Here is a 27,860-nt window from a genome sequence, read left to right as displayed (position 1 = left end):
ATTTTGTTTGAGGAGAGCACAAAATACCTTATAGAGCTTTGAGTGTTTATTTTAAACAGGCTCTGGCCTGCCACATTCAAGTTTAATGGAATTCTTTCCATAAGCCTGTTGTGCATTTCAATTTGCTATATAATATATGTCTAGAAATCTGTACTTCTGAAAGATGCGTGTGTTACAGCAAACACGTTTTTCATTTGAAACAGTATCTGCTGGCAGACAAGGTTAAAGAACGTTCTCGGGAGCATGCCTTTCAGGTTTGTTGCTGCAGACTTCAGCATTCCTGCGAACACTGTCTCAACCATTCTGAAGAAACAGGATACAGTAATACAGACCTATTAACAACACACTGTGGATGCAAGTTGTCAGCATTTCCCATTTGCTCAATGCATGATGTTGAGGATGCTCTGTGGTTTAAAAATGTCTGTAATCAGAATGTGAGATGCAGATTTCAAGTTGCAATGTATACTTTTTTAAAGTTTTCATACAACTGTATTTCCAATAGAATGCACAGTGCTTTTAAATGTATAATACTTTTCATTGTACTGTAATTGAAATTTGATTTCAGTGTTACTGTAACTTCAATGAAAACTGACATTTGGCTTAGACTCCTGATTTTAAGAATTACTGATGCGACAAATTTTTTTGCTGGTCCCGTTGAAATTCATATTAATAAAAGTTGACTATATATATATACTGTATGCAATAGGCACTCATGTGTGAAAATGTTTGACCACTGTGTGCTTTAATTAGGCACCTTAAACAACCCAAAAGAGTCTCATGCATTGTACCATGTGTGGCTCTGTGTCACTTTTCTCTATTTCAAATTAATTCCATGTATGGCCTGTTAAAGTCATGAATTAAATTAGACAATCACACATTTGCATATTTTGACAATTTTCCAAGATTTTAATTTACAGTGGTTTGATTTCATATGCACAACAAATCAAAACTACAGAAGCAATGGGGTGTTCTATATATATGACTCAGTCATTAGAAATTGTGGCGTGTGATTGGTTAAAACTAGGGGTGTGCCGATTCATCGATTCACGCGGTGAACCGTGGTATTTTTCTTGACGTTACGATTATTGATACAGTGATCCCTGTATTAATACACTGTTTTTTTTGTTTTTGTTTTTTTTAAGTAAAATGTTGTCTGCTAACATAACAAACATGAGCATGCATTATTAATTATCATGTACTCTAGCTGCCTCACCTACCAACTAACTTGCGCCTGAAGTGGCACCCAGCAATTGAATTTGGCAATCAATTTTTTTTGGCCTGGAGCCATTGGCTCCTAAGACAAAAACTTTTTCTGGAGCCCTGATTTTGTTGTAAAGAAATGTATTTTAAGGCATAAACAGGAAACAAAAAGCAAAACAGGCTGTGAAGCTTATTTGACCAAAAGTGCTTTACCAGTGTGTGGTGAGGTGCCCTGCCCCTATGTGTGTTGTTGTATGTGGCGTGTTAATGCTGTCTGTTATATGTATTGTTGTAGTGGTGCACAGAGTGTGGGTTATGTAGCACAGGTGATGTAAAATGTATATTTGTATTTAGACACGAGGATGGCACAATCACTCACTGTTAATATGGAAGCACGGGGAGCACAATTAGTTCAAGTGCAGATGTACCGAGATTCCAATTGAATGATTGATTAGCAATCCTCAGTCGGGGTTGGGTGTTCGGAGGTGGAGGAGTACTGTGTGTTCTTCTGGGTCTGACGTCACCACCACCAGCCATCCTTACCACACAGTGTTATTGCACACGCAAATGAGACTTTTTTTTTTTTTTAAATGTAGAATCTCCAATTATTTTACCCCTGATTTTCTCCCAATTTGGAATGCCCAATTGTTATTATTATTACTATTATTTCTCCCTTACCGCGGCGATTCCCCACACAGCTCAGGGACCCGAGGCTCAGTGGGCGTCCTCCGATCCCACAGGCCAGTCGGTGTCTTTTTATACCCAGGGTGAATGTCTGCAGGCTGCCGGCCTCTGGAGGACAAAAACCAGCCCAGCAAATGTCCGACTCCAAGCTCACTCTGCACCTGGCCTGCAGAGGTCGCCGCAGAGCGGTGATGAGAAACATTCTAAGCCGGATCCCACCTCCCCAACCCCGGGTATTGCCAAAGCCAATGCGGCGCCCCTACAGAATTCCCAGCAAAGACCGGCTGCATCGCACAACCAGGATTCAAACTTGCAATCTCTGCTTGTATAACTCACCCTGCACGCCGCACGGCAGTGATTTTACGAGGTAAGCCATTAGGGGACCCTAATTGTGTGATTTTTTTTTTCATGCTTAATTTTCTGTATCGTGATACATATCGTATCTTGACCCTCGTATTGCGATACGTATCATAACGTGAAGACACTGCCGATACCCAGCCCTAGTTAAAACCTCATCACATGACCAAAAATAGATTATTGCCCTGTGACATTGCTTTCAGTCAATAGTTTTTTTCTCCCTCCCTCAAATGATGGCATCACGCTGAGCGTCCTCCACACAACAAAGCAAAATGCCGGACAAACCCGCATCTGGACACTGATTTTGTGACATAACAGAAAATGATTTACAAAATATACTACAAAACAAAGATGCTGCAAACACTGTAATCTTCATAAAAACTTGGCTTTCAGTGTTTTCTGACTTCCTAAAATCCAAATAAATCCAACTTGACGATGTAAATAAATACGACGCAATGAGAAAGTCAGAAGGACAGTTCTATGCCAAAAAAAACGGTAATGTACTGCTTAAAACTAAAGCTTTATTAATTATTGTAATTTACTTGACTGATTCATAAAACTAACATGGACTGCAGACCTCTCCTGCGGCTTCGGGCATTATAAACCTCTGTTGGTAACTATAGTTCTTCCCTTGGAGGTTATAGTTTCCCACTATGAGCCTCCTCTTCAGTTTATATTTACTTTATATAAACCATATTCCTTCGAACTTAAGATGCCATTGAATATAAGACGCAGCCCAAATTTCCCACCCTCAGCGGAACGATGTATTCCTGGAAGCGTAGTCTGTAGGTTTCTTCAATGATGCCCAATCGATGTAATTTAGCGGTGTTGTAATCTTGGGCATCCACTGAGTCTAGCGCCCTGCAGGCAGCCTGAGCTTCTCCTGAGAGGCAGGGGTCAAGTTTCAATCTCCAGAGCTCTTGTGACCATTGTGCTGCTTTTGCTATTCTTTCAAAAGTTATCAAAAACACTTCTGTATCATCCTCTGCAGTCATTTTCATTCATTTTGGTTGCCCTGCAAGCAACCAGGCCACCATTCCTTCCGTACTTCCCAGTGTTAATGAGGCTACCGAAAAACTGAGCCAGCTGTTCCTGTCTGTGGACCTCTCTCTCTTCTCATTTGTGTTCCTGCTCCTGCAGCCTTCGTTTTAGTGTGTCTAAACAAAACAAATTCGGTTGCCAAGTCCCTTGTAAATAATAATTTCTCTTCAAAACCCAGACCTTTAGGTGGTCTGGTATCCAGATCCTCGGGCTGGTGTTGGGGTTGAGACCTCGCTGCTCCTGTTCGCCTCTCGCTCGGGTCTGCTCGGGTCTTCTCTGCTCTGCTTTCTCCTTCTTTCCTCCCCTTTTTGCAACTGCCTGCCCAGCACTTTTATGTCCCTCGGCTGGAGGATTGCTGGCTACATAGGCTACAGGTGCTAGCGAATTTAGTAAGTTTAGATCGTTATATTAATAAAAACACATAAAAAAAACAAACTTTATTAAAAATGTGTACGGATGAATCTACCGGTTAATCAACTCATGCCATAAATTAACTCATCAAAAATTTGAATCGCGTGACAGCCCTGCTTTCAGTATATCCTTTGGTGTGTACGTTGTTTTTTTTGTTTAGTTTTTTTACTTTGTAGTTAAGTCTTTACGATGTTCAAACGTTATTTGCGTATTTAGGGTTTCTTTGCTTAGAAAATACTAACCAGGGCTGTCAGTATACATCGTAATGTAATATAAATAGTGGGTGTATGTGTATGTGGATATGGTTTAAACGTTTAAACACTGACATAGGGCAGTCAGTTAAAGTAATGTTTTTCACTTAAGTAATCCTACCTATCACCACCTGTGGCCTATTGCTCAATTATCTCCCCCCTGCTCCTGTAAGCAGGTCTGTGAGCCATTGGCTCCAAAGACAAACACTTTGTCTGGAGCCCTGATTTGTAAATTTGTTTTAAAGAAATGTATTTTAAAGAATAAACAGGAAACAAAAGCAAAACAGGCTGTGAAGCTTATTTGACCAAAAGTGCTTTACCAGTGTTATTGCAAACACTTGCACACGCAAATGAGACAATTGTGTGATTTTTATGTTTAATGCTTAATTTACTGTATCAGGATACGTATTATATCGTGACATAGCATATGCATATATGTATATATATATATATACAGTGCCATGAAAATGTATTTGCCCCCTGTCTGATTTTCTGCATTTTTGCACATTTTTCACATTGCATTTGGTCAGATTTTTTTGTGGGTTGTAGTAGTATATAGAGCGAGTCTAAGAGAAAAAATGACACCAAAGTTTGGTGCTTCTTTCATTTGTTTGGTGGAGCCCCAGAGCCTTAGAAATGGCTTTGTAACCCTTTCCAGACTGATAGGCATCAACAACTTTTTTTCCAGAGGTCTTCAGGAATTTCTTTTGTTCGTGGCATGATGTGCCTCTAGAACCTGTGTGCTGGCAACTTCACTCTGATGGTAAGGGCCAAAGTCAGTCAGATTTATATTGGGCAGGGCTGGCCCAAATCAGGCCTGGTTGTTAACAAAAGTACTCAAACAGCTGACCCTAATTATCCCTTTAATTGGGTTGAGTTAACTAGGGGGGGCAATAACTTTTTCACACCTGAAGATTGCATGTTTGATTACCTTGCACACCAAACAAATGAAAGAAGCACCAAACTTTGGTGTCATTTTTTCTCTCAGACTCCCTCTATATACAACTACAACCCACAAAAAAATCTGACCAAATACAATGTGAAAAATGTGCAAAAATGCAGAAAATCAGACAGGGGGCAAATACTTTTTCACGGCACTGTATATATATGTATGCTATGTCACCATGGCAACAGACCACATACATATGAACGTGTATGAATTTTTCATATGCTTACGTCATCACCTTATTCAGTGTGGAGTGGCTGCCTGGGCTTATGTCAAATGAAGGAATGCATTAGATACACTTGCTTCTGGGAATTTAGAAAAAAAAACCAAAGAATGTTTGTTTTTTTTAGACATTGATTCTTCCTGTGCACATTTTTAAAATCAATATATTTCAAGGGAAAAAATGAAGAAAAAAAAAAGCATTCTAAATGTTTACCATTAATTTTCTTGTAAATAACTCCCAGATGTTAGATGCATTGCCTCGTGTTTGTGTACCAAGTTCTGCTTTTCCTGTGAGTGACGAGTTCAAATTAATCACCATTAAAAATCAAATTCATCTTCATTTTTACCATAGTGTGTGCGTTTTAGATATGAGAATATCTGAGCCCTTCGAAATGATGGCAATGCATATCAGGTAAGATTTCCTGGAATTATTGTGTTAGCACTGTTTACTTTGATCTGGGGATCTGCTGCTCTTGGCAGAAATAGAAGGTGGCAGTCTGGTGCAATTCAGTGACAGCCAAGGATCAAATATCCATTTCTTTCTGAAGTTTCTCTGAAAAGGGATTTTAACTGAGCCTGTGCTAAGAGCTATCTGCTGAGAGAAGGGAAACAGGGATCCTGAGCATTTCTGATACTTCAGAAAAATAAATAAATAAAGTACGGCAGTAACATGCATTGCACAGCATGTCTGTGAATATGGACGCCATATACCCCTGTATGCTGATGCTGTCTGTACTGGTCTTCTACTTGATATGTGTGAACTGAAATGGGATCCTCATTGTAAAATGTAAACAGTAAAAAGTGAAGAAATTGAACAGAGCTCGGGCTCTGAGATTAATGGTTAGCAGGTGTTCTGTTGGAAGGTGCTTCGGTATCCAAGACTACACAAGACTCAAAAAATGACTGTTATCTGGACCATTGCGGAGCCTTGGCTTGACAACACACTTCCCTGAAGGAATTAGAAGCTGGTAATCCTTAAGTGATTGGTCATCATGCAGAACACATTATAAACCCCTTGGAGAGTTGTCCAGCAGTGGCCTTTATTGACCTGTCAAAGGTTTTTTATATCCATGCATGTTAATTAGAAATTCTTAATTTAAGCCTGTAGTATTCTGGGGCCGGTTTTTCAAAACTTTCAATCTGGATCAAAGTGATCTGGATTTTGTAATCCTATACTTTGTGATCGAGATTACTTTTATCTGGATCATTTTGATCTGGTTTTTCAGAAAATGTCACTGCTGGATTACATCCACATAACAAATAATCACGATTACGAAATCCAGTTTCTTGAAGTAGGCCTTATTTATGATGTAACCTCATTTAACAAAATACATAATATTGTGGTAAGAATGATTAATGTTTATTTATTTTGTTTTATATATTTTTTTTTAACAAATTCTAAATCACTTTTAATGTTAGTGCACGCAGCAAATGATGAGTATTATATTTATGACTATTTAGCAGAAATTAAATAACTAAATCTAAATTGAATAAAGATAAAACTTTTGAAAAAAAGGATATGTGTTTTTCGACATCTTCATCGTCTTCCTCGTCGATAGGGAGTCCAGCATCTCTCAGACGAGCTTTAAGGAGGCGTATGTGAAGGCGTGTGTGTATGTGAAGGCGTATGTGTATGTGAAGGCGTGTGTGTATGTGAAGGCGTATGTGTATGTGAAGGCGTGTGTGTATGTGAAGGCGTATGTGTATGTGAAGGCGTATGTGTATGTGAAGGCGTGTGTGTATGTGAAGGCGTGTGTGTATGTGAAGGCGTGTGTGTATGTGAAGGCGTATGTTTTTCCAATATTATAACAGCAAGAGAACATTCCAAGAGGAGGTTAAATGTCTAAGAGACACAAATGGCAAAATCATAGACAAAGAAAAAAAATAGCAAATATATTAAATGATTACTTTTCACAGGTTTTTACAAATGAGGACACGGACAACATGCCCCACATGTCGACCTGTTCCTACCCAGTTTTAAATAACTTTAGCACTAGGAGCTCTTAAAATAAACAAATCCCCTGGGCCGGATGAGGTCCTCCCAATAGTACTCAAAGAAATGAAAGAAGTTATTTACAAACCGCTAACCAAGATCATGCAGCAGTCTCTTGACACGGGTTGTACCGACAGACTGGAAAATTGCAAACGTAATACTGATCCACAAAAAGGGAGACAAAACCGAACCACGTAACTACAGACCAATAAGCCTGACTTCTATTATATGTAAACTTATGGAAACTATAATAAGATCTAAAATGGAAAATTACCTGTATGGTAACAATATCCTGGGAGACAGTCAGCATGGTTTTAGGAAAGGGAGATCGTGTCTAACTAACCTGCTTGACTTTTTTGAGGATGCAACATTAACAATGGATAATTGCAAAGCATACAACATGATTTACTTAGATTTCCAGAAAGCTTTTGACAAAGTCCCGCATAAAAGATTAATTCTCAAACTGAACGCAGTAGGGATTCATGTTAATGCATGCACGTGGATTAGGGAGTGGTTAACATGTAGAAAACAGAAAGTACTGATTAGAGGAGAAACCTCAAAATGGAGCGAGGTAACCAGTGGTGTACCACAGGGATCAGTATTAGGTCCTCTGCTATTCCTAATCTACATTAATGACTTAGATTCTGATATAGTAAGCAAACTTGTTAAATTTGCAGACGACACAGAAATAGGAGGAGTGGCAAACACTGTTGCAGCAGCAAAGGTCATTAAAAATGATCTAGACAGCATTCAGAACTGGGCAGACACACGACAAATGATATTTAATAGAGAAAAGTGTAAAGTATTGCATGCAGGCAATAAAAATGAGCATTAAATATCATATGGGAGATACTGAAATTGAAGAAGGAAACTATGAAAAAGACCTAGGAGTTTATGTTGACTCAGATATGTCTTCATGTAGACAATGTGGGGAAGCTATAAAAAAGGCCAACAAGATGCTCGGATATATTGTGAGAAGTGTTGAATTTAAATCAAAGGAAGTAATGTTAAAACTTTACAATGCATTAGTAAGACCTCACCTAGAATATTGTGTTCAGTTCTGGTCACCTCGTTACAAAAAGGATATTGCTGCTCTAGAAAGAGTGCAAAAAAGAGCAACCAGAATTATTCCGGGTTTAAAAGGCATGTCGTATGCAGACAGGCTAAAATAATTGAATCTATTCAGTCTTGAACAAAGAAGACTACGTGGCGATCTGATTCAAACATTCAAAATCCTAAAAGGTATAGACAATGTCGACCCAGGGGACTTTTTTGACCTGAAAAAAGAAACAAGGACCAGGGGTCACAAATGGAGATTAGATAAAGGGGCATTCAGAACAGAAAATAGGAGGCACTTTTTTACACAAAGAATTGTGAGGGTCTGGAACCAACTCCCCAGTAATGTTGTTGAAGCTGACACCCTGGGATCCTTCAAGAAGCTGCTTGATGAGATTCTGGGATGAATAAGCTACTAACAACCAAACGAGCAAGATGGGCTGAATGGCCTACTCTCGTTTGTAAACTTTCTTATGTTCTTATGTGAAGGCGTATGCGTATGTGAAGGTGCATGCGTATGTGAAGGTGCATGCGTATGTGAAGGCGCATGTGAAGGGGTATGCGTATTTGAAGGTGCATGTGAAGGCGTATGCGTATGTGAAGGTGTATGTGAAGGCGTATGTGATGATGTATGTGAAGGGGTATGCATATGTGAAGGCGTATGTGAAGGTGTATGCGTATTTGAAGGTGCATGTGAAGGCGTATGCGTATGTGAAGGCGTATGTGAAGGCGTATGCGTATGTGAAGGTGTATGTGAAGGTGTATGCGTATGTGAAGGTGTATGTGAAGGTGTATGCGTATGTGAAGGCGTATGTGAAGGCGTATGCGTATGTGAAGGCGTATGTGAAGGTGTATGCATATGTGAAGGCGTATGTGAAGGTGTATGCGTATTTGAAGGCGCATGTGAAGGCGTATGCGTATGTGAAGGCGTATGTGAAGGCGTATGCGTATGTGAAGGCGTATGTGAAGGCGTATGCGTATGTGAAGGCGTATGTGAAGGTGTATGCGTATGTGAAGGCGTATGTGAAGGTGTATGCGTATGTGAAGGCGTATGTGAAGGCGTATGCGTATGTGAAGGCGTATGTGAAGGCGTATGTGAAGGCGTATGTGAAGGCGTATGCGTATGTGAAGGCGTATGTGAAGGTGTATGTGAAGGTGTATGCGTATGTGAAGGTGTATGTGAAGGTGTATGCGTATGCGTATGTGAAGGCGTATGTGAAGGCGTATGCGTATGTGAAGGCGTATGTGAAGGTGTATGTGAAGGTGTATGCGTATGTGAAGGCGTATGCGTATGTGAAGGCGTATGTGAAGGCGTATGCGTATGTGAAGGCGTATGTGAAGGTGTATGCATATGTGAAGGCGTATGTGAAGGTGTATGCATATGTGAAGGTGTATGTGAAGGTGTATGTGAAGGTGTATGCATATGTGAAGGTGTATGTGAAGGTGTATGCGTATTTGAAGGTGCATGTGAAGGCGTATGCGTATGTGAAGGCGCATGCGCATGCTTTTTTATTAAAGCTATACCACTATATGTGTTTTACTTTTGCATCTATACAAAACTTAAATAAATATGTTAATATTATATTCTAACACTCTTTTTGCACATATAGCGTGTATTTGCTATGACAATTCAAACACAATATCGATGTTCTATGATCATTTAAAAGCTAAATCCACCTCTGCAGTAGGATCATAATAATCCTGGTATTTTGCATCAAAGTAAACCTGATCTACTCTTTAAATTCTGAAAAACCCAATTGCAACATTTAATTGTGATTAAAAGTGCTATCGGATTACCAAAACCAAATCCGGATCACAGTAAACTCAATCGCATTTCGATGTTTTGAAAAACCCAATGTCACAATCTAATTGAAATCAAACGTGGATATTCGATTACCAAAGTTTTGAAAAAACAGCCCCTGGTTATTTGTACATCCCCTGGTGACGTGTTTCCAAACTAGGTTCCCCTGGGTACCTTGGCTGCAATTTTTTGTATCCTCTTACAAGTTTGATGGTTGCTTAGCAGCTAATGCCAAACAAAAAAGCAGTTTTTCTTCATTTTATTTCATGGATGTGCAAATTAACTGGCGGTGTAATACTAATTTATTCTACTCGGAAAGAAAAGAAGGTTGGCTCTTGTGTTCAAATTATCTCAGCTCATTTGCATCCTTTTATAACGACACTTCACTGATTTCATTAGAAAACACTTACTTATCATGCAATACTCTTTGTGTTTGTAACCGGTAATTAATATTCCTAATCAAGGACCCACTGTGCAATCACAAGTCAAGCTGTACTGTAAATGACCTCTGGCTTACGAGATCCCTTATCTTCCCCCTACGATGTTGAAAATATTTTTAAGTCAGTACCTTCAAATTAAAAAAAAGAACTGTGATGATGTTTGCAATCATTCATAGTAGTTCTTATTTCAGTTATTCAAATATGCTTTTTGTGTTAAGTTGCCTTTAATTGGATTTCAAGAACTGTTGTTCCGTTCGAATTGCCTGCCATAGACATGTGTAACACAGGATATTTCAGGGCCATTACATAAGTAAGTGACAGCTCCATCTAGAGCACAGTTGTGTAATGCCAGTAAAGGAAAGTGTCAGATCAGTAGAGGGTATTACCTCTTACGTATTGAAATGCTCTGGGTTCTCTGGTCCTGTTGTATTGAAATGCGCTGGGTTCTCTGGTCCTGTTGTATTGAAATGCGCTGGGTTCTCTGGTCCTGTTGTATTGAAATGTGCTGGGTTGTCTTGTCCAGTTGTATTGAAATGCTCTGGGTTGTCTTGTCCTGTTGTATTGAAATGCACTGGGTTGTCTTGTCCTGTTGTATTGAAATGCGCTGGGTTGTCTTGTTCTGTTGTATTGAAATGCGCTGGGTTCTCTGGTCCTACTGTATTGAAATGCTCTGGGTTCTCTGGTCCTGTTGTATTGAAATGTGCTGGGTTCTCTGGCCCTGTTGTTTTGAAATGCGCTGGGTTCGCAGTTCCTGAGAGCATACTGTCGCTAACATACTGATATGGTACCATAGTGGATTACCAGCAGTGTGGATTGGTTCATACCATAACCATTGTCAAACTGTGAAAATGCGCTTCTGTTGAGTGTGGTACCTTTCTTTCCCTGGATTGTATTATTCACTACCACTGCACCATAACTAGTGTGTTTTAATTTCCACCCCTCTCCCTGCTAGTGGTACAGTCTGCCTGTGCACATCCTTGCCTGAAGCTGAGGGGGGTAATGGTTTATTATTTTTTTATTTTAAATTCAGAGAGGGCTGCTGTCTCTGTTTGTCTCCTAAAAAGGTTGAACATTGCCCAAGGACTGTTTCCCTGCATGCTTTTATAAACACATTTCTTTCATTTCTAATTCTGTGAAAGAAGCTTGGGAGGTATTATAAAAATATTTTTGAGTATGAAAATTAAAAAAAAAGATTTATTTCAAAGATATAGTCACGCTATAGTACCAAATATAGTATAGTAGATGAGACACGTGCTTAATCTGGAGTGTGAATGGACCTATTATCCAGATCTCACAATCATAATACAATGCAAAAACAAATTCAAAGTAGTTCATTGAAATATTACTGCAAAGACTGACGACACAGGTTATCATTAAAAAAAAAAAATATTAAAATTACTACAAACTGTCTTTGCGCATGTATTTTGGGAGAGGCAAAACATATAAAAAAGACAAACTATTTGACAAACGTTTTGACTAGGCTATTTTCTTTAATAGTAAAAAAAAGTCTCATTGAGAAAAGGATTCTAGTCAAAACGTTTGTCAAAGAATTGTACTTTTTTAGTATAGCTACATAAACTCGTAATTTTTAGTGTGGTTAAAATATTACGGTGGCTCACTGAGGACATGGGGAAAAAAATGTATGTAGAGATCATGATAGATTTTTTGGGGTTGGGTGGGGGGTGGAGGGGAGTGGTGCTGGGATGCCAGCTTCACTGTTGAACCATCCTGAGGGGTCGTGGGCTAGTCGATGAAACACAGAAGACGGGAGGTGCCCACCTGATGACCCCTGCGAAGTGCCCCACCCAGCCCATTCCAGATGGTTACCATGCTGATGCTCTTTAAATAGGCTGATCCCTGGAGCCAGCATTACACTTCAGCCAGCAACACCGGGCCAATGGGAAAGCCACATTACATGAATATATTACAACAAAGCTACGTCTTGGTTGGTGCTCACAACTACCATCGCATTTTATCTTGGTGAAAGCCGAGTCCAATATTAGCATGAAGTAAATAACATCTACTCTCATGTAATAAAAATCCAATTGAAATTGGTCCAAATGAGGCATTGGAAGACAGTTCAGAACTGAAGAAATCTAAATTCTAAACCTCACAGTTCAGAACTCTGAAGAAATCTAAATTCTAAACCTCACAGTTCAGAACTCTGAAGAAATCTAAATTCTAAACCTCACAGTTCCTCTCAGCTATTCAGTTTTTAAGGTGAGCGGCTATCCTTCAGAAAACTAACAAAATATACATTTCAGGCAGCCTAAGCAAACTAAGTCCAAAATATAACCTAAAAACTGTGTTAAGATAGGTAGTTGATGCAATCCATGGTGATTTACCAGTGCTGCAAAATGCTCTTAAAAATCCAACTGTGGCTTAGGTTCACATATTAAAAATAATAACACAAAATGAATGATCAATAATCAGTCATTGAAATCTGTAGCTTAGCCAGGGAGTCTGTGAAAGTGAATGATCTCTGTGTGTCTTTCCCTCTTTGCTCGCTCAGTCTATAGATTTCCTGGTTAGACAAGCCCATTGATTAGACTCATCAGAGCACAGTCCTCATTAAATTAATTCACACCTTCAGAAGTGGCCGGCTCAATTAGTCAACTGAACAACAGCCAGAGAGAGGGAGGGAGAGGAGAAAAAGGGAAGTAAAAAGTGAGAGATGGAGAGGGAGGACAGACGAGATTCAATAGCTTTGATTTAACTGGTCAGTTCTTGTGCGCCTCAGTTTGGTATTGGTGACTCGGTGAATGACTCGCCGTTGCCACCTGTTGGTGGATCGTGTGTCGTGCCCGGAGTATGGAAAGGGGCTGGCATGCAAATGAAGAACAGAGGACACTGGGATTGGGAACTGTTTTGGGGTAAATGTTCACGGTTGTTGTTATTTTAGATTTTGATTATCGTTCATAATTGCATTTATTGTGTTGTATAATTCTGAGGTTGTTGAATCTGTTCTGTTTGCCCCTGTTGGAGTGTGTGTCATCCTGGGAGTCGTTGTAGCGCTCCAGGGTTGGTAGGGGCTGTCTATGACTGTGTGAGTCAGAGTGTGGTGATGGTGCGTGGATCTCAAATAACTTTTTCATATTCGGTGGTTCATAGTGGTGTAGGGCCAGAAAGTGGAATATCGTCAGAATGTGGTACGCGTACCAAAACATGACCTGTGTAAGGTCAGGAAACGGTATGTTTCAATTTCAAGTACTTAATACATGTACCAGTTTATGTACCAGTTCTTTTTCCCCCCTTTTTCAATATATACACTGCTCTGGCTTTTCTGTCCCGTACCACATCATGGATCGTTATTGCTGTGTTACCTGTTTGGCAATGTGGGCATTAATCCCTACACTATCAGTGCACTAGAGCGGATATTTTAAAAAGAGCTTGAAACAGACTTTAAAGTTATAAGTGTAAAAAGTTGTCAGGATGTTAACAATGAAAAGAAAAATGACAGGCACGTTATTTAAACAGTTGTAGCAGCACATGGGGACGTGGAACGCCATATTTTTCAGAACCCCGCTACTTACTCTTTAATATTGCTTTAAAAAATATGCAGATTTAAGCTTGTGGAATCTGCATTATTTTCACATTTTTATATGTGATTGTGTTCCCTCGTTTAAACAGATGAACAGAATATATAATAATTATATTAAATGAGGTGTTGTGATGGAGAGCGAATGAATCCGAATCAACAATCTCCCTCTCGACCTGTGAGGGCGCTGTACAACAGGAACGGCATGCCTCGTACTGAATGGTTGGGCAGTTCATTCCAGGGGCAGTCGGAAGCCGGCATTCAGGAAGGGGGCGGTGTCACAGTACCAGGAGTCATCGCCCTAGTATGGTGAGCGAAGTGTCAGTCATGAATTGGAGGAGACGTGATTGAACTAGCTATCAGAGGGGGCGGGGCTTAGGGTACTTTAGGGGGGCGTGATGCCGTAATCAGTTCCTTTGTTGTGATTAATGAGAGGAAACGAGGACTGTGAACTCGTGGGTGAAGTGTTTTGTTTGTTTTTAGTAACTGTGTACGTTTGTCTTTGCCAGACGGCTAATTTAAACAATCAAGTCGACCACAAAAGGAAAATAAAAAGAACTTGAATCGTGAACTTTGTGTTTGTCATTGTCTGGAGCACCTGCATCTCCCCTACACCTACGCACTGCAACCCACACGTTCACAGGTAGCCAGATAATAGAGTTTGGAGATAATATAGTGTCTGTAGCATACCTACTCACTCTATATAGGAATGTTACCATATGAATGTAAGCGTTGTTAATATGTACAGTAGTTGACCCTGGCTCTAATGGTATAAGAGTGTGACAAAGTGCCATTCGTTTTTCATCAGGGAGCTCTAGTGGGTATATTTTGCGGTGCTTAAACAAGGGAGACGGGAGTTGCTAAAGTAAAAAAGATACACAAAACTAAACTCCAGGAGGAATCTCTTACCTCTCCAAACCTAACCAAGCTTAATTAGTTTCATGGCTATCAAACCTCCCTTCAAGCTAAAAATAAATACAAAAATAGTAATATTTTCAGCAGATCTGTCTTTTTTTTCCCCCTGGATTTGACTTTTGTTTAAAGAACATTCTGTTCAATACACTCAGAACACATTGCATTTGTAAAATGCAGATATTTTTCAGTAGAATAAGTAAAATACGTAAAAAAAAAAAAAAAAAAACCTTTGTTGATACCATCCAAGACATGCACATACACTCTCTTATGATAATAATTTAAAAAAAATATATAAACACTTTTTAAAATGAGATCTCCAGCTATACAAGCAGGGCTCTAATTAAGGGCACAATGATTCAGAAGTGCTGTGACTGATGACTGCACTAATCACTATGAACAAGACAAACTGTAGATCACCCACAAAATCGTAGGTTTACAATTTTAGATAACCCAATGTGTTGTTAAAGTCACATACATTTGCTGAATTGTGAAAAACATTATATTTATTTAAAAATAACTTGAAGGGCCAAATTCAGTAGATCGTACCACGTTCAGATGGGCGTGTCCTTGTTTTCTGAGCCCGGTCCAGCGCAGTACACGATGTGCCACGTTTAACACGCACCACGACATAACACCACACCGGATCTCATTTTAGAATCGATCTTGCATCCATTCAAATCCGCTGACCAGAATGCACTGTTTCAAATGTTTTCAATGTATCAATTACTTTTCATTAAGTATTTCTAGGCATTAATGAGTGTCCTATTGGATCCTGATTCTCCTTGGATATAGAGCTGTGTGGCAAAGCACCCCGCCCCTGTGTGCATTTGTGTTATGTGTTGTATGTTGCGTGTGTAAATGTTGGTGTATAGATTGGTACACGGGATATAAACGGGTCTGTGTTTCACGTGTATTTAAAGTGTAGATTTGTATTTAGGCACGAGGAGAGCACAAATCACTTCACGTGCTGGTTAAATGTAATATGTGAGCACGGGGTTGCACAGAATTAATTCACGTGCTGGGATTCAAGTGAATAATTAATTAGTAATTGAATCCCAGCACAATAGTATATATAGACGCACATTTCTTGCACTCAGGGTTAGGTGTTCGGGAGTGGAGAACGGGTGTGGAGAAGGAGAGTTAAAAAGCGAAAAGATCGTGAATATAATAGTTGTTTGTACTCACCGTGTTCGTCTGTCTGTCCTGCACCGTTTGTTTAGTGTTAGTCTGTTTATTTTGGCGCAAGTGCCGTGTCCTGTGTTTTGTTGTTTCAAACCTTTTATTTTCTGTCTGTTATTAAATGCTGAGCGCAATCACGCGCTCAGCTTTACCAAAACCCCATCTCTCTGTTTATTTATTTCCTCCATCTGGTCTGACGCCACCCACTCCGGCCGTCTTTGTGACACGTGGTGTCCTGCGTGGGATCGACAGCGCCTCCAGGACTCAGGCCAGAGCAGGAACCGCATGTTTTGGAAAAAAAAAAGTGTTGGATTACAAAAAAAAAAAAAATATATATATATATATATAAATAAATAAAATGGGATGGAAGGAGGATAAAGAGGTGAAGGACAGGGAGGAGGAGTGCCGCCTAAGGGCCAGACATCCACGGCGATCTAACAAGCCAACGCCGGGGTGCCTCCTCTGCGACCAGGATCATCTGTTCGCCAACTGTCCCTTCCGCAGTTATGAGGAGGAGCCTGAGCGTCCACAGCCCAAGTGGGAGGAGCCTGAGCGTCCACAGCCCAAGTGGGAGGAGCCTGAGCGTCCACAGCCCAAGTGGGAGGAGCCTGAGCGTCCACAGCCCAAGTGGGAGGAGCCTGAGCGTCCACAGCCCAAGTGGGAGGAGCCTGAGCGTCCACAGCCCAAGTGGGAGGAGCCTGAGCGTCCTACACCCGAGTGGGAGGAGCCCGAGCGTCCTACGCCTGAGTGGGAGGAGCCCGAACGTCCTACGCCTGAGTGGGAGGAGCCCGAACGTCCTACGCCTGAGTGGGAGGAGCCCGAACGTCCTACGCCTGAGTGGGGGGAGCCCGATCGTCCACAGCCCAAGAGGGGGGAGTCGGTGCGTCCACAGCCCAAAAGGGAGGAGTCGGTGCGTCCACAGCCCAAAAGGGAGGAGTCGGTGCGTCCACAGCCCAAAAGGGAGGAGTCGGTGCGTCCACAGCCCAAAGAGAGGAAAGTCGGGGCTTCCATAACCATAGGAACCAAGCTGCCATCAGAGGGAGAATGCCTGCTGGTCCCACCTCCACCAGCAGAGGAAGAATGCCTGCTGGTTTCCCCTTCCGAGGCAGAGCCGCACCAGTCCCCTGCAAGAGAGGCAGAGCAGCACCAGTCCCCTGAAAAAGGGGGAGACGACATGCTGCTCCCACCTCCGTCGCCAGGAGACTACACGCTGCTCCCACCTTCACCGGCAGGAGCAGAGCAGCCGGAGCTGCCTCTGCCTCCGCCACCTCCACCGGCAGGAGCAGAGCAGCAGGAGCTGCCTCTGCCTCCGCCACCTCCACCGGCAGGAGCAGAGCAGCAGGAGCTGCCTCTGCCTCCGCCATGTCCACCAGCAGAGGGTGAATGCCTGCTGGGTCCCTGTCGACCAGCAGAGGGTGAATGCCTGCTGGTATCACTTCCCCCACCAGCAGAGGATGAATGCCTGCTGGTATCACTTCCCCCACCAGCAGAGGATGAATGCCTGCTGGTATCACTTTCCCCACCATCACGAGGAGAGGAGCGGGAGCTGCCTCTGCCTCCATCACCATCAGGGGGAGAGAAGCAGGAGCTGCCTCTCCCTTTACCAGAAAGACCAGGGCATGAAGCTGGCGGCCCTCCGCAGCCCTTGCATAGGCTGCTGAGGGAAGCATGGGTAAGAATCGCCTGGTCGCAGAGGCCGAGAAGAGGGCCAACACCCGCATCCCGGCTGGTCCTGACTCCCTGCCACGCTTCACCCTCGCCTGGGGCTGCCAGCCGTGCCGCATCGCCTGGGGCTGCTAGTTGCTCCGCATCGCAGCAGGAAGTACTGTGGCCGGAACCCCACCAAGGGGAGCTGTCGGCCACGAAGAAAGTGGGGCAGGTCAGGAGACCTGCTCCCACTGCAGCAGTTTCGCTGCCGGAGATCGTGGGGGAGGTCCGGAGACCTGCTCCCACTGCAGCAGTTTCGCTGCCGGAGATCGTGGGGGAGGTCCGGAGACCTGCTCCCACTGCAGCTTCTTCGCTGCCGGCAGTACTGTGGTTGGAGCCCCACCAAAGGGAGCTACCGGCTACAAAGAAGGGGGACGAGGTCTGGAGACCACTTTCCCCAGCAGCAGTTTCGCTGCAGGAGTTCTTGTGGCCGGAGCCCCACAGGAGGGAGCTGCCGGCTACGAAGAAGGGGGAGGTCGGGGGACCACCTGCCCCCGCAGCTTTTTCGCTGCAGGACGGGACCAACAGGCTGTCAGCCGTGCCACTACCGGCAGGGGTGCTGACAGCATGGCCAGCCATGGGCCCACTGAAGCCTCCCTTCCCAGCCCGAGACTTTGTCCTGGACTGCTGGATTTTTAAGGGGGGAGGTGGCCGTTGAGGCCATGTGTGCTGCGCACAAGGGGGGGTATATGTGGCAAAGCACCCCGCCCCTGTGTGCATTTGTGTTATGTGTTGTATGTTGCGTGTGTAAATGTTGGTGTATAGATTGGTACACGGGATATAAACGGGTCTGTGTTTCACGTGTATTTAAAGTGTAGATTTGTATTTAGGCACGAGGAGAGCACAAATCACTTCACGTGCTGGTTAAATGTAATATGTGAGCACGGGGTTGCACAGAATTAATTCACGTGCTGGGATTCAAGTGAATAATTAATTAGTAATTGAATCCCAGCACAATAGTATATATAGACGCACATTTCTTGCACTCAGGGTTAGGTGTTCGGGAGTGGAGAACGGGTGTGGAGAAGGAGAGTTAAAAAGCGAAAAGATCGTGAATATAATAGTTGTTTGTACTCACCGTGTTCGTCTGTCTGTCCTGCACCGTTTGTTTAGTGTTAGTCCGTTTTGTTTGTCTGTTTATTTTGGCGCAAGTGCCGTGTCCTGTGTTTTGTTGTTTCAAACCTTTTATTTTCTGTCTGTTATTAAATGCTGAGCGCAATCACGCGCTCAGCTTTACCAAAACCCCATCTCTCTGTTTATTTATTTCCTCCATCTGGTCTGACGCCACCCACTCCGGCCGTCTTTGTGACAGCTGTTTTTTAATTCTCTCTCTTGCTTGAGAGAGAAAGAAAGAGAGAATAATGTATGGGTCAGAATATATTATCACACAATAATATATGTCTTGACTTTGTTATTGGACTGAACCTCATTGTCTCCGAGTTCTCTGCATTGTTTGGTTGAATGTCCATGTCTTTATTTTGAATGTATTACGTCTTCTCCTTTGTACTATGCTTGTTATAATGGGAGTGATAATGGTGGCAGTTTGTTTTTAAATTAAGCTACCAACCGGGGAGCATCATTATATAGGAACATGTATATTGTTTTGCACTTCCCTCCGTATGTACAGAAGGTTACAAGGATATATATACAGTCGCAGACAAAAGTATTTGGGCAGTTAAAAAAAAAAGAGAAAATCCACAAAGAAAGTGATTTCTGTAATTTCTAATTGTTCTATTAAAATATATAAATTAAAGTAGAGATTTGGCTTTATAATAAAACAACAAATTATTACATAACATACATAAAATGAAAAATAACATGCAAAAACTAATTTCATACGTTGACAAAAGTATTTAGGCAATCAACATATTTCATACGAAACCCATTCATTGTTAATTATTGACAATTATCATGATTGAAAACCAACACCTGATGATAATTATAGAATAAATAAATACATAATCAAGTTCTGTAAAATGAATTGGAAATGTGTGATTCAAAAAAGCAACAAAAATGGTTAAAACTAGAGTACAGCAATGATCTCAGAATGGGTTCGCTGTGTGGGCTATTATTGACAAACAGAGGACTCGGACTCGAGTCGCATTTTTCGTGACTCGGACTCCAGTCACGGCCGCAAAAGACTCAGACTCGAACATTTGGGCTCCGTGACTCGGAGATATTAACCACGAGTCCTTTTTTATTTTCTATTACATAATAATATTACAGTTACTAAGGAACTTGTGCAAATACATTTCTAAAACTGCATTCTTAAATACGTAATTTAATTGAGTTTACTGAAAACAAAAACAAATGAAAAATAAGAATAATAAAAGTTATAATCATATTTTTAGAGCTTCTTAATTCATATCAGAAAGTCGCTGTGTGATTAAATAGTTTTGCTTCTAATCTCCACTCTTTCCCAGCACACGCCATCACTGTTTGCAAGCAGTGTCAATGAATTCACCTGTCAAATTCAGTCGGAAATTGCCTACCGTCAAACAGGCAGCTATATCAGACTGATAGGACAGGACTGATTGATAGCAAAAAAAAATGACAGAATAACTTAATACCACTTAATTTACCAAAATGAAATTATGGATGCGGGAAAAACACATTAACAATGCGCTATGCAGCGTCAACCTAGAAACCTGCCTTGTGTGAACAAAAACTCATGTTTTTGTTCCATTATGAACCTACACAAAGGGGATATACCAGGGGCGGTCGGTTAATAGTGTTCGCTTGCTCACTGAACCCCCAGCCTCTTATTAATGAATTGGGTGGAGCACAGCAGGTTAACAAACACGGTGATCAGGCGATCAGCGCGCATGTGCCAAGACAACAAAGGCTATAAATATGAGCAGCACGACTTTGGCTTTTCTCAGTCTTGCGTAGTGTGTTCGTTTGCGGAAAGACAGAAAACATTTAAGCTGTTTAAATATTAAAATAAAATTCACAAGTCTAATTATCTTTGTCTAACTTTAAATTAATGTTATTTGTCTTATTTGTTCAACTTCGTTCTTTTCACAGTTTTAATCTGCTTTTATTTGGTGCTGTCTGTCCCTTTGTCTCCCGATGCTGCTGCCTTCAGCAGTGCTTTAACTTAAGCGCAGTAATATTCTTGCTGTGTTCAGAAATTAAACAAAAAATAATAATAATTTAGTTTTGTTAATTTACCAACCACTATTGCCTGTTTGGGGTGATCGGTTATTAAGTATAGCGTACAGTATAGTTGTATTATTTTAATATTATTTATATAATATTTTATATTATTATTTTTTAAATCCTGTTGATAGCCGTGTCAGGCTGAACAGTGCTTCTACCACGGAGGTTGGCCCCCAGGACCCCACCCCCTCACCTGCATCTGAGGTGTGAACACCCAAAAATATTAGCTACCAGCCGCCACTGGGAAATACATAAACATAATGTGTAAAAGAGAAAATTACATGATCTGAAATCTAATGAACTGAAGCACAATCTCGTAAATGCATCATTGTATTACAGACTTAATAAAAGTGCAAATGCAATGAAAGTGAAACATAACGTTTCTGTTTGGCAAAACAAATAATAAAAATAATACTAAATTTACTATTTAAGAACACAGTATATATACAGTTCTGGCAATGTCTAAATCAGATTGGCAGATTTTGAAGATGTTGAAGTCAAAGTAGATGCTATAGTCAGAGGTGAAAGTAACTTTCATTTCTTACCTGTGTTGTATTATTTTCAGGTACGTGTTAAAAAGTGGTACTCGGCGCACTGCGCTTGCTTGCGCAGCATAAACAACTTGAGCTAAGAAAGCAGGGAAGCGCCCATTCATATATATGGTACGTTATGCTGTGTTCAGTCATTTACATCTTTTTTAAATTGAATTTATCATATTTATCATGTGCAATACACTGGGTCTTGTACATTTTTTTTACTTATGCAACTTTGCGGTGGAATTGTTTTTTCTTTTTAGAGAAATTAATTGTCTGTTGCCAGTTTAAGTTTGTAAAAAAAATTATGTATAATTAATGGTAAATGTTCCTCTTTAGACAATACGAAAACACCCATCAGATAGCAATTGATTGCACATGTACCAAAATAAGACAGCGCACAACCTGCAATCTGACATCGTACCACTTTCTGCCATTACATGAGTCAAGTTTGGGTACGCATACCACATTGACGATGTACCACTTTCTAACACAACACCGGCTCTATAGTCCAGATCACAACTTCTATCAAAGTGAAAAACAACATCCACAAACTTGAACGTAAAGCTTGTCTATAAACTTCAGGTACATTCAAACAGTATTCCAATTCCAAAAGAAAAGAAGATAGTGACAGACCAGTTAAAAAAAGGCATGCAAATTAGAATAATCCAGCTAGAAAAAATAAATGAAAAAAATCATTTTTAGTATTTTTATTTTGTATTATTTGTGCATTTTTCCTGAGGGATATCGGACAACGTTCGTTAGGTAAACGGTCCCCCACTACGACCACTAGCTGAATGACAATTGATTTGAGTTTGTTTCAAGGACACAGAGTCGAGACTCGAAGTCAAGGACTCGGGACTCGGACTCGAATGATAGTGAGTCGGACTCGGACCCTGATGACTCGGACTCGGACTCAGACTCGAGGTTTGAGGACTCGACTACAAGTCTGCCAATAAAGCAAAACTATGTTTGAGGAAGAGAGAAGAAACATTTGAACAGAAGTTTGTATTCCAGCAGGATAATGACCCTAAACATTCTGCGAAGTCTACACATTTCTGTCTACATGTCTACATTTCTGAAAAAAAGGAAGATTACAGTTACGGATTGGTCATCTCAGTCCCCAGACTTGAATCCCATCAAGATGTTGTGGATTGACTTGAAGGCTGCTGTTGCAAAAAGGGAACCAAAGTCGATTGTGGAACTCAAAGCTGTATGTGTTGAAGAATGGGCAAAAATATCTCCGGAAAGATGCCAGGAACTGATACAAAAAAAATACAAAAAAAGACTGCAAGCTGTAAAGGAAACAAAGGGTGGGCACACAAAATACTTATGTAAGGGTGCCCAAATACTTTTGTCAAAGTATGAAATGAGTTTTTTCATGTTATTTTTTCACTTTAAGCATATTATGTAATAATTTGTTGTTTTATTATAAAACAGAAATGATAGAAATCACGTTCATCGTGTTTTTTGTCTCTTTGTGTGTATATATATAATTTCCCCCGCCCCCCAATTTATCACATATACATATTCTGGCACCTAATTATTACCTGCTTGGCTTCTGAAGCCCAGGACTGTTTCAAGGAAGATTAGGGACAGGTAGAAAAGAGAGAGAAGGGATAGTGTTTGGGCCATTACTAATTACTGAGGGGAACCTTGTATGATAAATATGAATAAGCCCCCACAACATTGTTTCTTGGAAAGCGAGCCACTTTATTCCTTACACTACACAAAACACCTTTATAAATGTAAAAATCATATACGAAATGAGCTTGTAATTTGTTATATACATATGTGTAAGCAATGTTTCTGAAACTAATAAGACACACTGGAGGGGCTGTCCGAATCTCCAGCACTGCAGATTGATCTCGCAACAATGTGATGCCGTGTGTTTGTAAAACCGCTGTAACAGAATAGAATCTTGTAACAAGGCTGTTTTTTTACCATGGCACTGCTGGAACACAAACACATTGTGAAGATGTTATCCTAGGGAGGAGACCAAGGTCATTACAGTTCCTCTGCTACTCTTTTCAATAGGAAGAGGGCTGTTAACTCTTGTGTCCTGGCTAGCTACATCTCAAACAAATGGCCACATTTGTCAATAAAACCATTTCAGTTCTCAAATGTGGGGGTGATGGCGGGGGAGGGACTAAACATAGCTTCTTCTCTGTTGATCCTGTTGTAACAGCTTTGACCAAAAACACAAGGGTCAGCAGTAACTCTATCTCATGCAGGGGAATTGTTCAAGTCCCCAAAGCTGATGGGCTGCAGTTTTAAGGGGCCGATGCTTGTTTTATATAATTTTGTCACCACTACCTTTTGGTATCTATGAGAAAGGGGAATGGTTCAGCCAGTAAAAGCACTGACGCTTTGAGTGCCGGGAGAGTCATGCAAGCGTGGGTCAAATCCCATCAGTGTCACTGGGTTAGGTAGAAAGCTGGAGATAGCTCGCATTCTCCTGCTTCATTGACCACTGCTGGTCACACAAGACCAGCCGGAGGCCAGGCCAGGCCCTTGTAGCTTTGCACATCTTTGTAATGTGACTGGTTTGACAGCGGAAACAGTTGATATTCAGGTTCTCCTGAGTAATAAATGGGCTGCAGCAGTGAGGTGACAATTTATATAAAGAATTAATATAAAGACAATCTATGAGGAAGAATGAAATACTGGGAATTGCCTGTGATGGAGTTCTTTTCACTTGCTCAATGTTTTGCACCTTGTGGTGGGCTGCCCCTCCCCTGTGCGTATTTTGTGTTTTATGTTGTATGTGGGATGTTATATGTATGTATGTAGTGGTGCACAGAGTGTGGGCTATGTAGCACAATTTAAAATGTATATTTCTATTTAGGCATGGGGAGTGCACAGTTAGTTCACGTGCAGATTCAAGTGAATGATTGATTAACAAGCATAAAAGAGTCAGTTTTCACACACACAGGGTTGGTGTGTTCAGAGGCGGAACGAGAGTCAGGAGGTAGTGAGAAAATATAAATAATAACTTACAATTGCTGTTCGAGCTGGAATTATACCAGTGCGATACTTGTGTGTTACGTGTTAGTTTTGTCCATCAAGCTGTTTTGTTTTGGATCTTTTATTTTCAATAATCTTGCACATCAGCGCTTCCATACAACAGTATTGTTGTGATTTCCTTCCTGGTCTGACATCACCACAAGCCATCGTGTCACACACCTACAGTGTCAGAGTATTGTTATAACTTGGTTAAAATGAAGAATTGAGAATTGTGCATATTCTATTAGTGTTTTATATGTTTCACTGTGAGTGCTGTGAAGATCATGTTTACAATACTTTGGTATTGAATGTGACCAGCTTGATTTGCTAGCGCTTTTGAAATCTTCATAAAAAGTCTACCTTGCTCATATTTTTCTTTTTATAACCTTTTCTTGTTACGTCGCAAAAAATCTTATCTAAACGTTAATGGCTCCTTTTTAATTTTTTTAAACAAACTGGACTGTCTACAAATGTGCAGCATGAAAAGGGACACATGCAGTAAACAGACTCGAAGAAGTTATATTTTAGTGCGCTGGGGAGATTCTACCACGCTAAACTCCACAATGTTTGATTTATTAAATTTTTCAAATGGGATTTTGTTACCCTGCGGACAAAGTTAATGATGTATAGAACCTGCAAAATTTAAATATGAATAATAGAGCCATTTGTATTCCGAGCAATGCTATCCAAGCTTGTGTGACAGCCAAATCAAACACCAAGGAGGGAAAAGCAAGAACACACATAGATAATGGGAATAGGGGAGCTACAAACACAACCCCTCTAAAACATACCACAGATACCGATAAGCAGCATTAAAACTGACACAAATCTTGTTTTTAAGAACTAATCTCTTAAATACTTTGGGCAATACAAGTTGGTTAGAAAACCTGGGGGAAAATTGATTGAGATAATGTTACTGAAGAGGGAAACAATGTGAAATCCCTCTTTACTCCTTAATCTTGTAAATAAGACCACTTAGGCTAAACTCTATTTTATGTTTTCCTGCAGGGATTGGTGCTCCTGTACTGGGGGTATAGATTGGAATCCAGCTGGGACCTGACAAGTGTGGAATGTTGAGGACACAGAGACACAAACCTGCACGCAGAATGGCACTGTCCTTATGGATTCTGTTGTGCTCTGTGATCACACTGAGCAACATCGCCCCTTCTGTGCAAGGTAAGGAACTGCAACCCTTGTATTCACATGCCAGTTGAAATGAGGGTCTTGTATTGAAATATTAAAAGAAACTAGTTGAATATTGTTATTTTTGCATAAACAAGTATTTAATTGGTGTGCTGTTAACTACTTAAGTTAAGTTCTCTTTTAAGAAACAGTCACTATGTAACACAGGCTAGATCCAAAGGGCAGGATTTGTAAAAGGTTGTAAATGATAACTCCAGTGTTAATCAAGAAATTGGTTTGTAGCATTGATTTGGGCATTTTCAAGCAGTTGTTATGTCTATTTCTTTATTAAATAATTGTCAATGTGATTTCTGAAATTATGCTGATTTACAAAATAATGTTACTATCTTAACGAGCAGTGCTTCTTGTGACTATTTCTATTGTTTGCGTGGGAATGTAAAAGCAAATCCGTGTTGTCATGGTTTATCAGGAGTAATTTGCACTTGGAAAAGGATGGCTTTAATTAACGAAAGAGTACATAACTCACCTTGAAACAGAAATTTAACAGACCGTGGCTGTGACACTGACGATACAAAGAGAGAGTGTACAGGACCAGAGTTAAATTCTAACAGACTACCAAGATAATTCAATATTTGTAGTTAGGAAAATATTTTAGTCTTTTCTATACTTGTGGTTATGAATGAGACTTATTCACTTGTCTTAACCGTTTGTAACCTTACGGAACATTTGTTGTATTGCTAAAATTATATACTGTTATTTGCATCCAGTGTAATGTTACTACCAAGAAATGAAAGTGTCGCCTATTTGAATTCTGCAAACGTATGACAGCTGACCTCTACTACAGATTTTATTTGAATTATACAACTGAAATCTTGGTATAGAAAACAGCATATTAGGTATTAAAATAAAGTTTCCTTAGATTGTGAATTTGCAATGCGTCCTTAGCTTTCAACACCTGTGTCTAATCCACACAAGAGCGAAGTACAGGCGTACAAGGACACACAGATCCACGAGGAATGTGATCGAGATCATTGACATTGATTTTGCCCAGATGTATTTGTAATGTTGTCAGACTTCCCCCACACTTTATGTACAGTGTATACCTTCACACATTTGTATGCATATACATTCTTCTTATAATACTGTGTTTGGCTACTTCTAATCAAGGTGAGTTTATTTATAAACATAATTGTGTATTGGGTTAGGCTGGGAGTTCTATTGTAATTTTAAAAGCTTAATAAATATATAATGAAGTGTTACATACATGGTATACATGTATAATACAAATAACAACTACTACACAAATGGCACTTCAAACGTATTTATTTACAGCCTGCAATCGTACATACTAAAATACACAGAAAATTAGAAAATAAATTCCAACCAATATGCATAGAGGGCTTACGGTATTTTTTTTTCTTTTTAACCAAAAAAAAAAGAGTTCAAAATGACATTAAAAGAGTCGTATATAGTAAACTGTGACAAAATATCCCCCCGAATGAGGGTAAATGATTAGTGGGATTTAATTATTATTTATTATTGTATTTATTTTTTTAATCCATTTTTGAATCCATCGATTTTTACCCACACGCCAAAATGCACAATTGTAAATTAACTTTACAAATTATACACAAAATAGATATTCCCATTATTTTTTGTTTCCATTTGGCTGCTGCTCGCTGGTGGGAGAGCTGTCTTCCTGTACGCTAGTAGTTTCCATAACAGCAAATTATACTTTCATTCATTTTTCTTGATCTCGTTAACATGCATTTTGATTAACGAGTTCTCCTTATCCAGACAGGAAGTGATGTACGTGACCTGTGACAGTTAAGCTTTTTAATGAGAAATGCATTCGTTAACAACCTCATCGACTCAATTTCAAAGCATTAACAGATTGATTTAATTAACACATTTCGTTTGGAAATCACTTGCTACTAAAGCTTGTGTTACAATACCATGAGTTCGATACAATAACACTGGCTTTTGAAAATCCTGCCCATAGTGTCTTTATATTAGTAATCTCTAGCAATGCACAGCAAAACAAAAGAGATGGAAAGATCACCTACTTCTATAAACACGCTTTGGCTGATCTAGCCTACATTAGTTTGATTCATGGCAGCAACTTGAATTGAATAGCAGCTACTGAATTCAGGTGAAAGAACATTCACATAAATGTATCCAAAAATGGAGTAACTGCAATTAGAGTAACTTAGAATGATTGTAAAAATCACAAAAGGGTAAGGGAAGAGAGAGAAAAGCAATGAACTATTAAAGT

At 40.4% G+C, this 27,860-nt stretch overlaps 1 protein-coding gene across 6 annotated transcripts in view; it reads left to right on the top strand.

Moving 5' to 3' along the window:
- Positions 1–27,860, top strand: part of LOC117965547 (adhesion G protein-coupled receptor L1-like) — a 270,259-nt gene that overhangs the window by 53,910 nt on the left and 188,489 nt on the right. For all 6 annotated transcript variants that reach the window (XM_059007937.1, XM_059007934.1, XM_059007938.1 and 3 more), the window contains exon 2: positions 25,451–25,618. In XM_059007937.1, the coding sequence (XP_058863920.1) occupies positions 25,513–25,618 (106 nt within the window). In that variant the 5' untranslated portion in view covers positions 25,451–25,512. The remainder of the gene's footprint in view (positions 1–25,450; positions 25,619–27,860) is intronic.

Source organism: Acipenser ruthenus, chromosome 36, assembly GCF_902713425.1.
Source record: "Acipenser ruthenus chromosome 36, fAciRut3.2 maternal haplotype, whole genome shotgun sequence".
Lineage (NCBI taxonomy): Eukaryota > Metazoa > Chordata > Actinopteri > Acipenseriformes > Acipenseridae > Acipenser > Acipenser ruthenus.
This window is presented reverse-complemented; position numbering and strand designations above follow the sequence as displayed.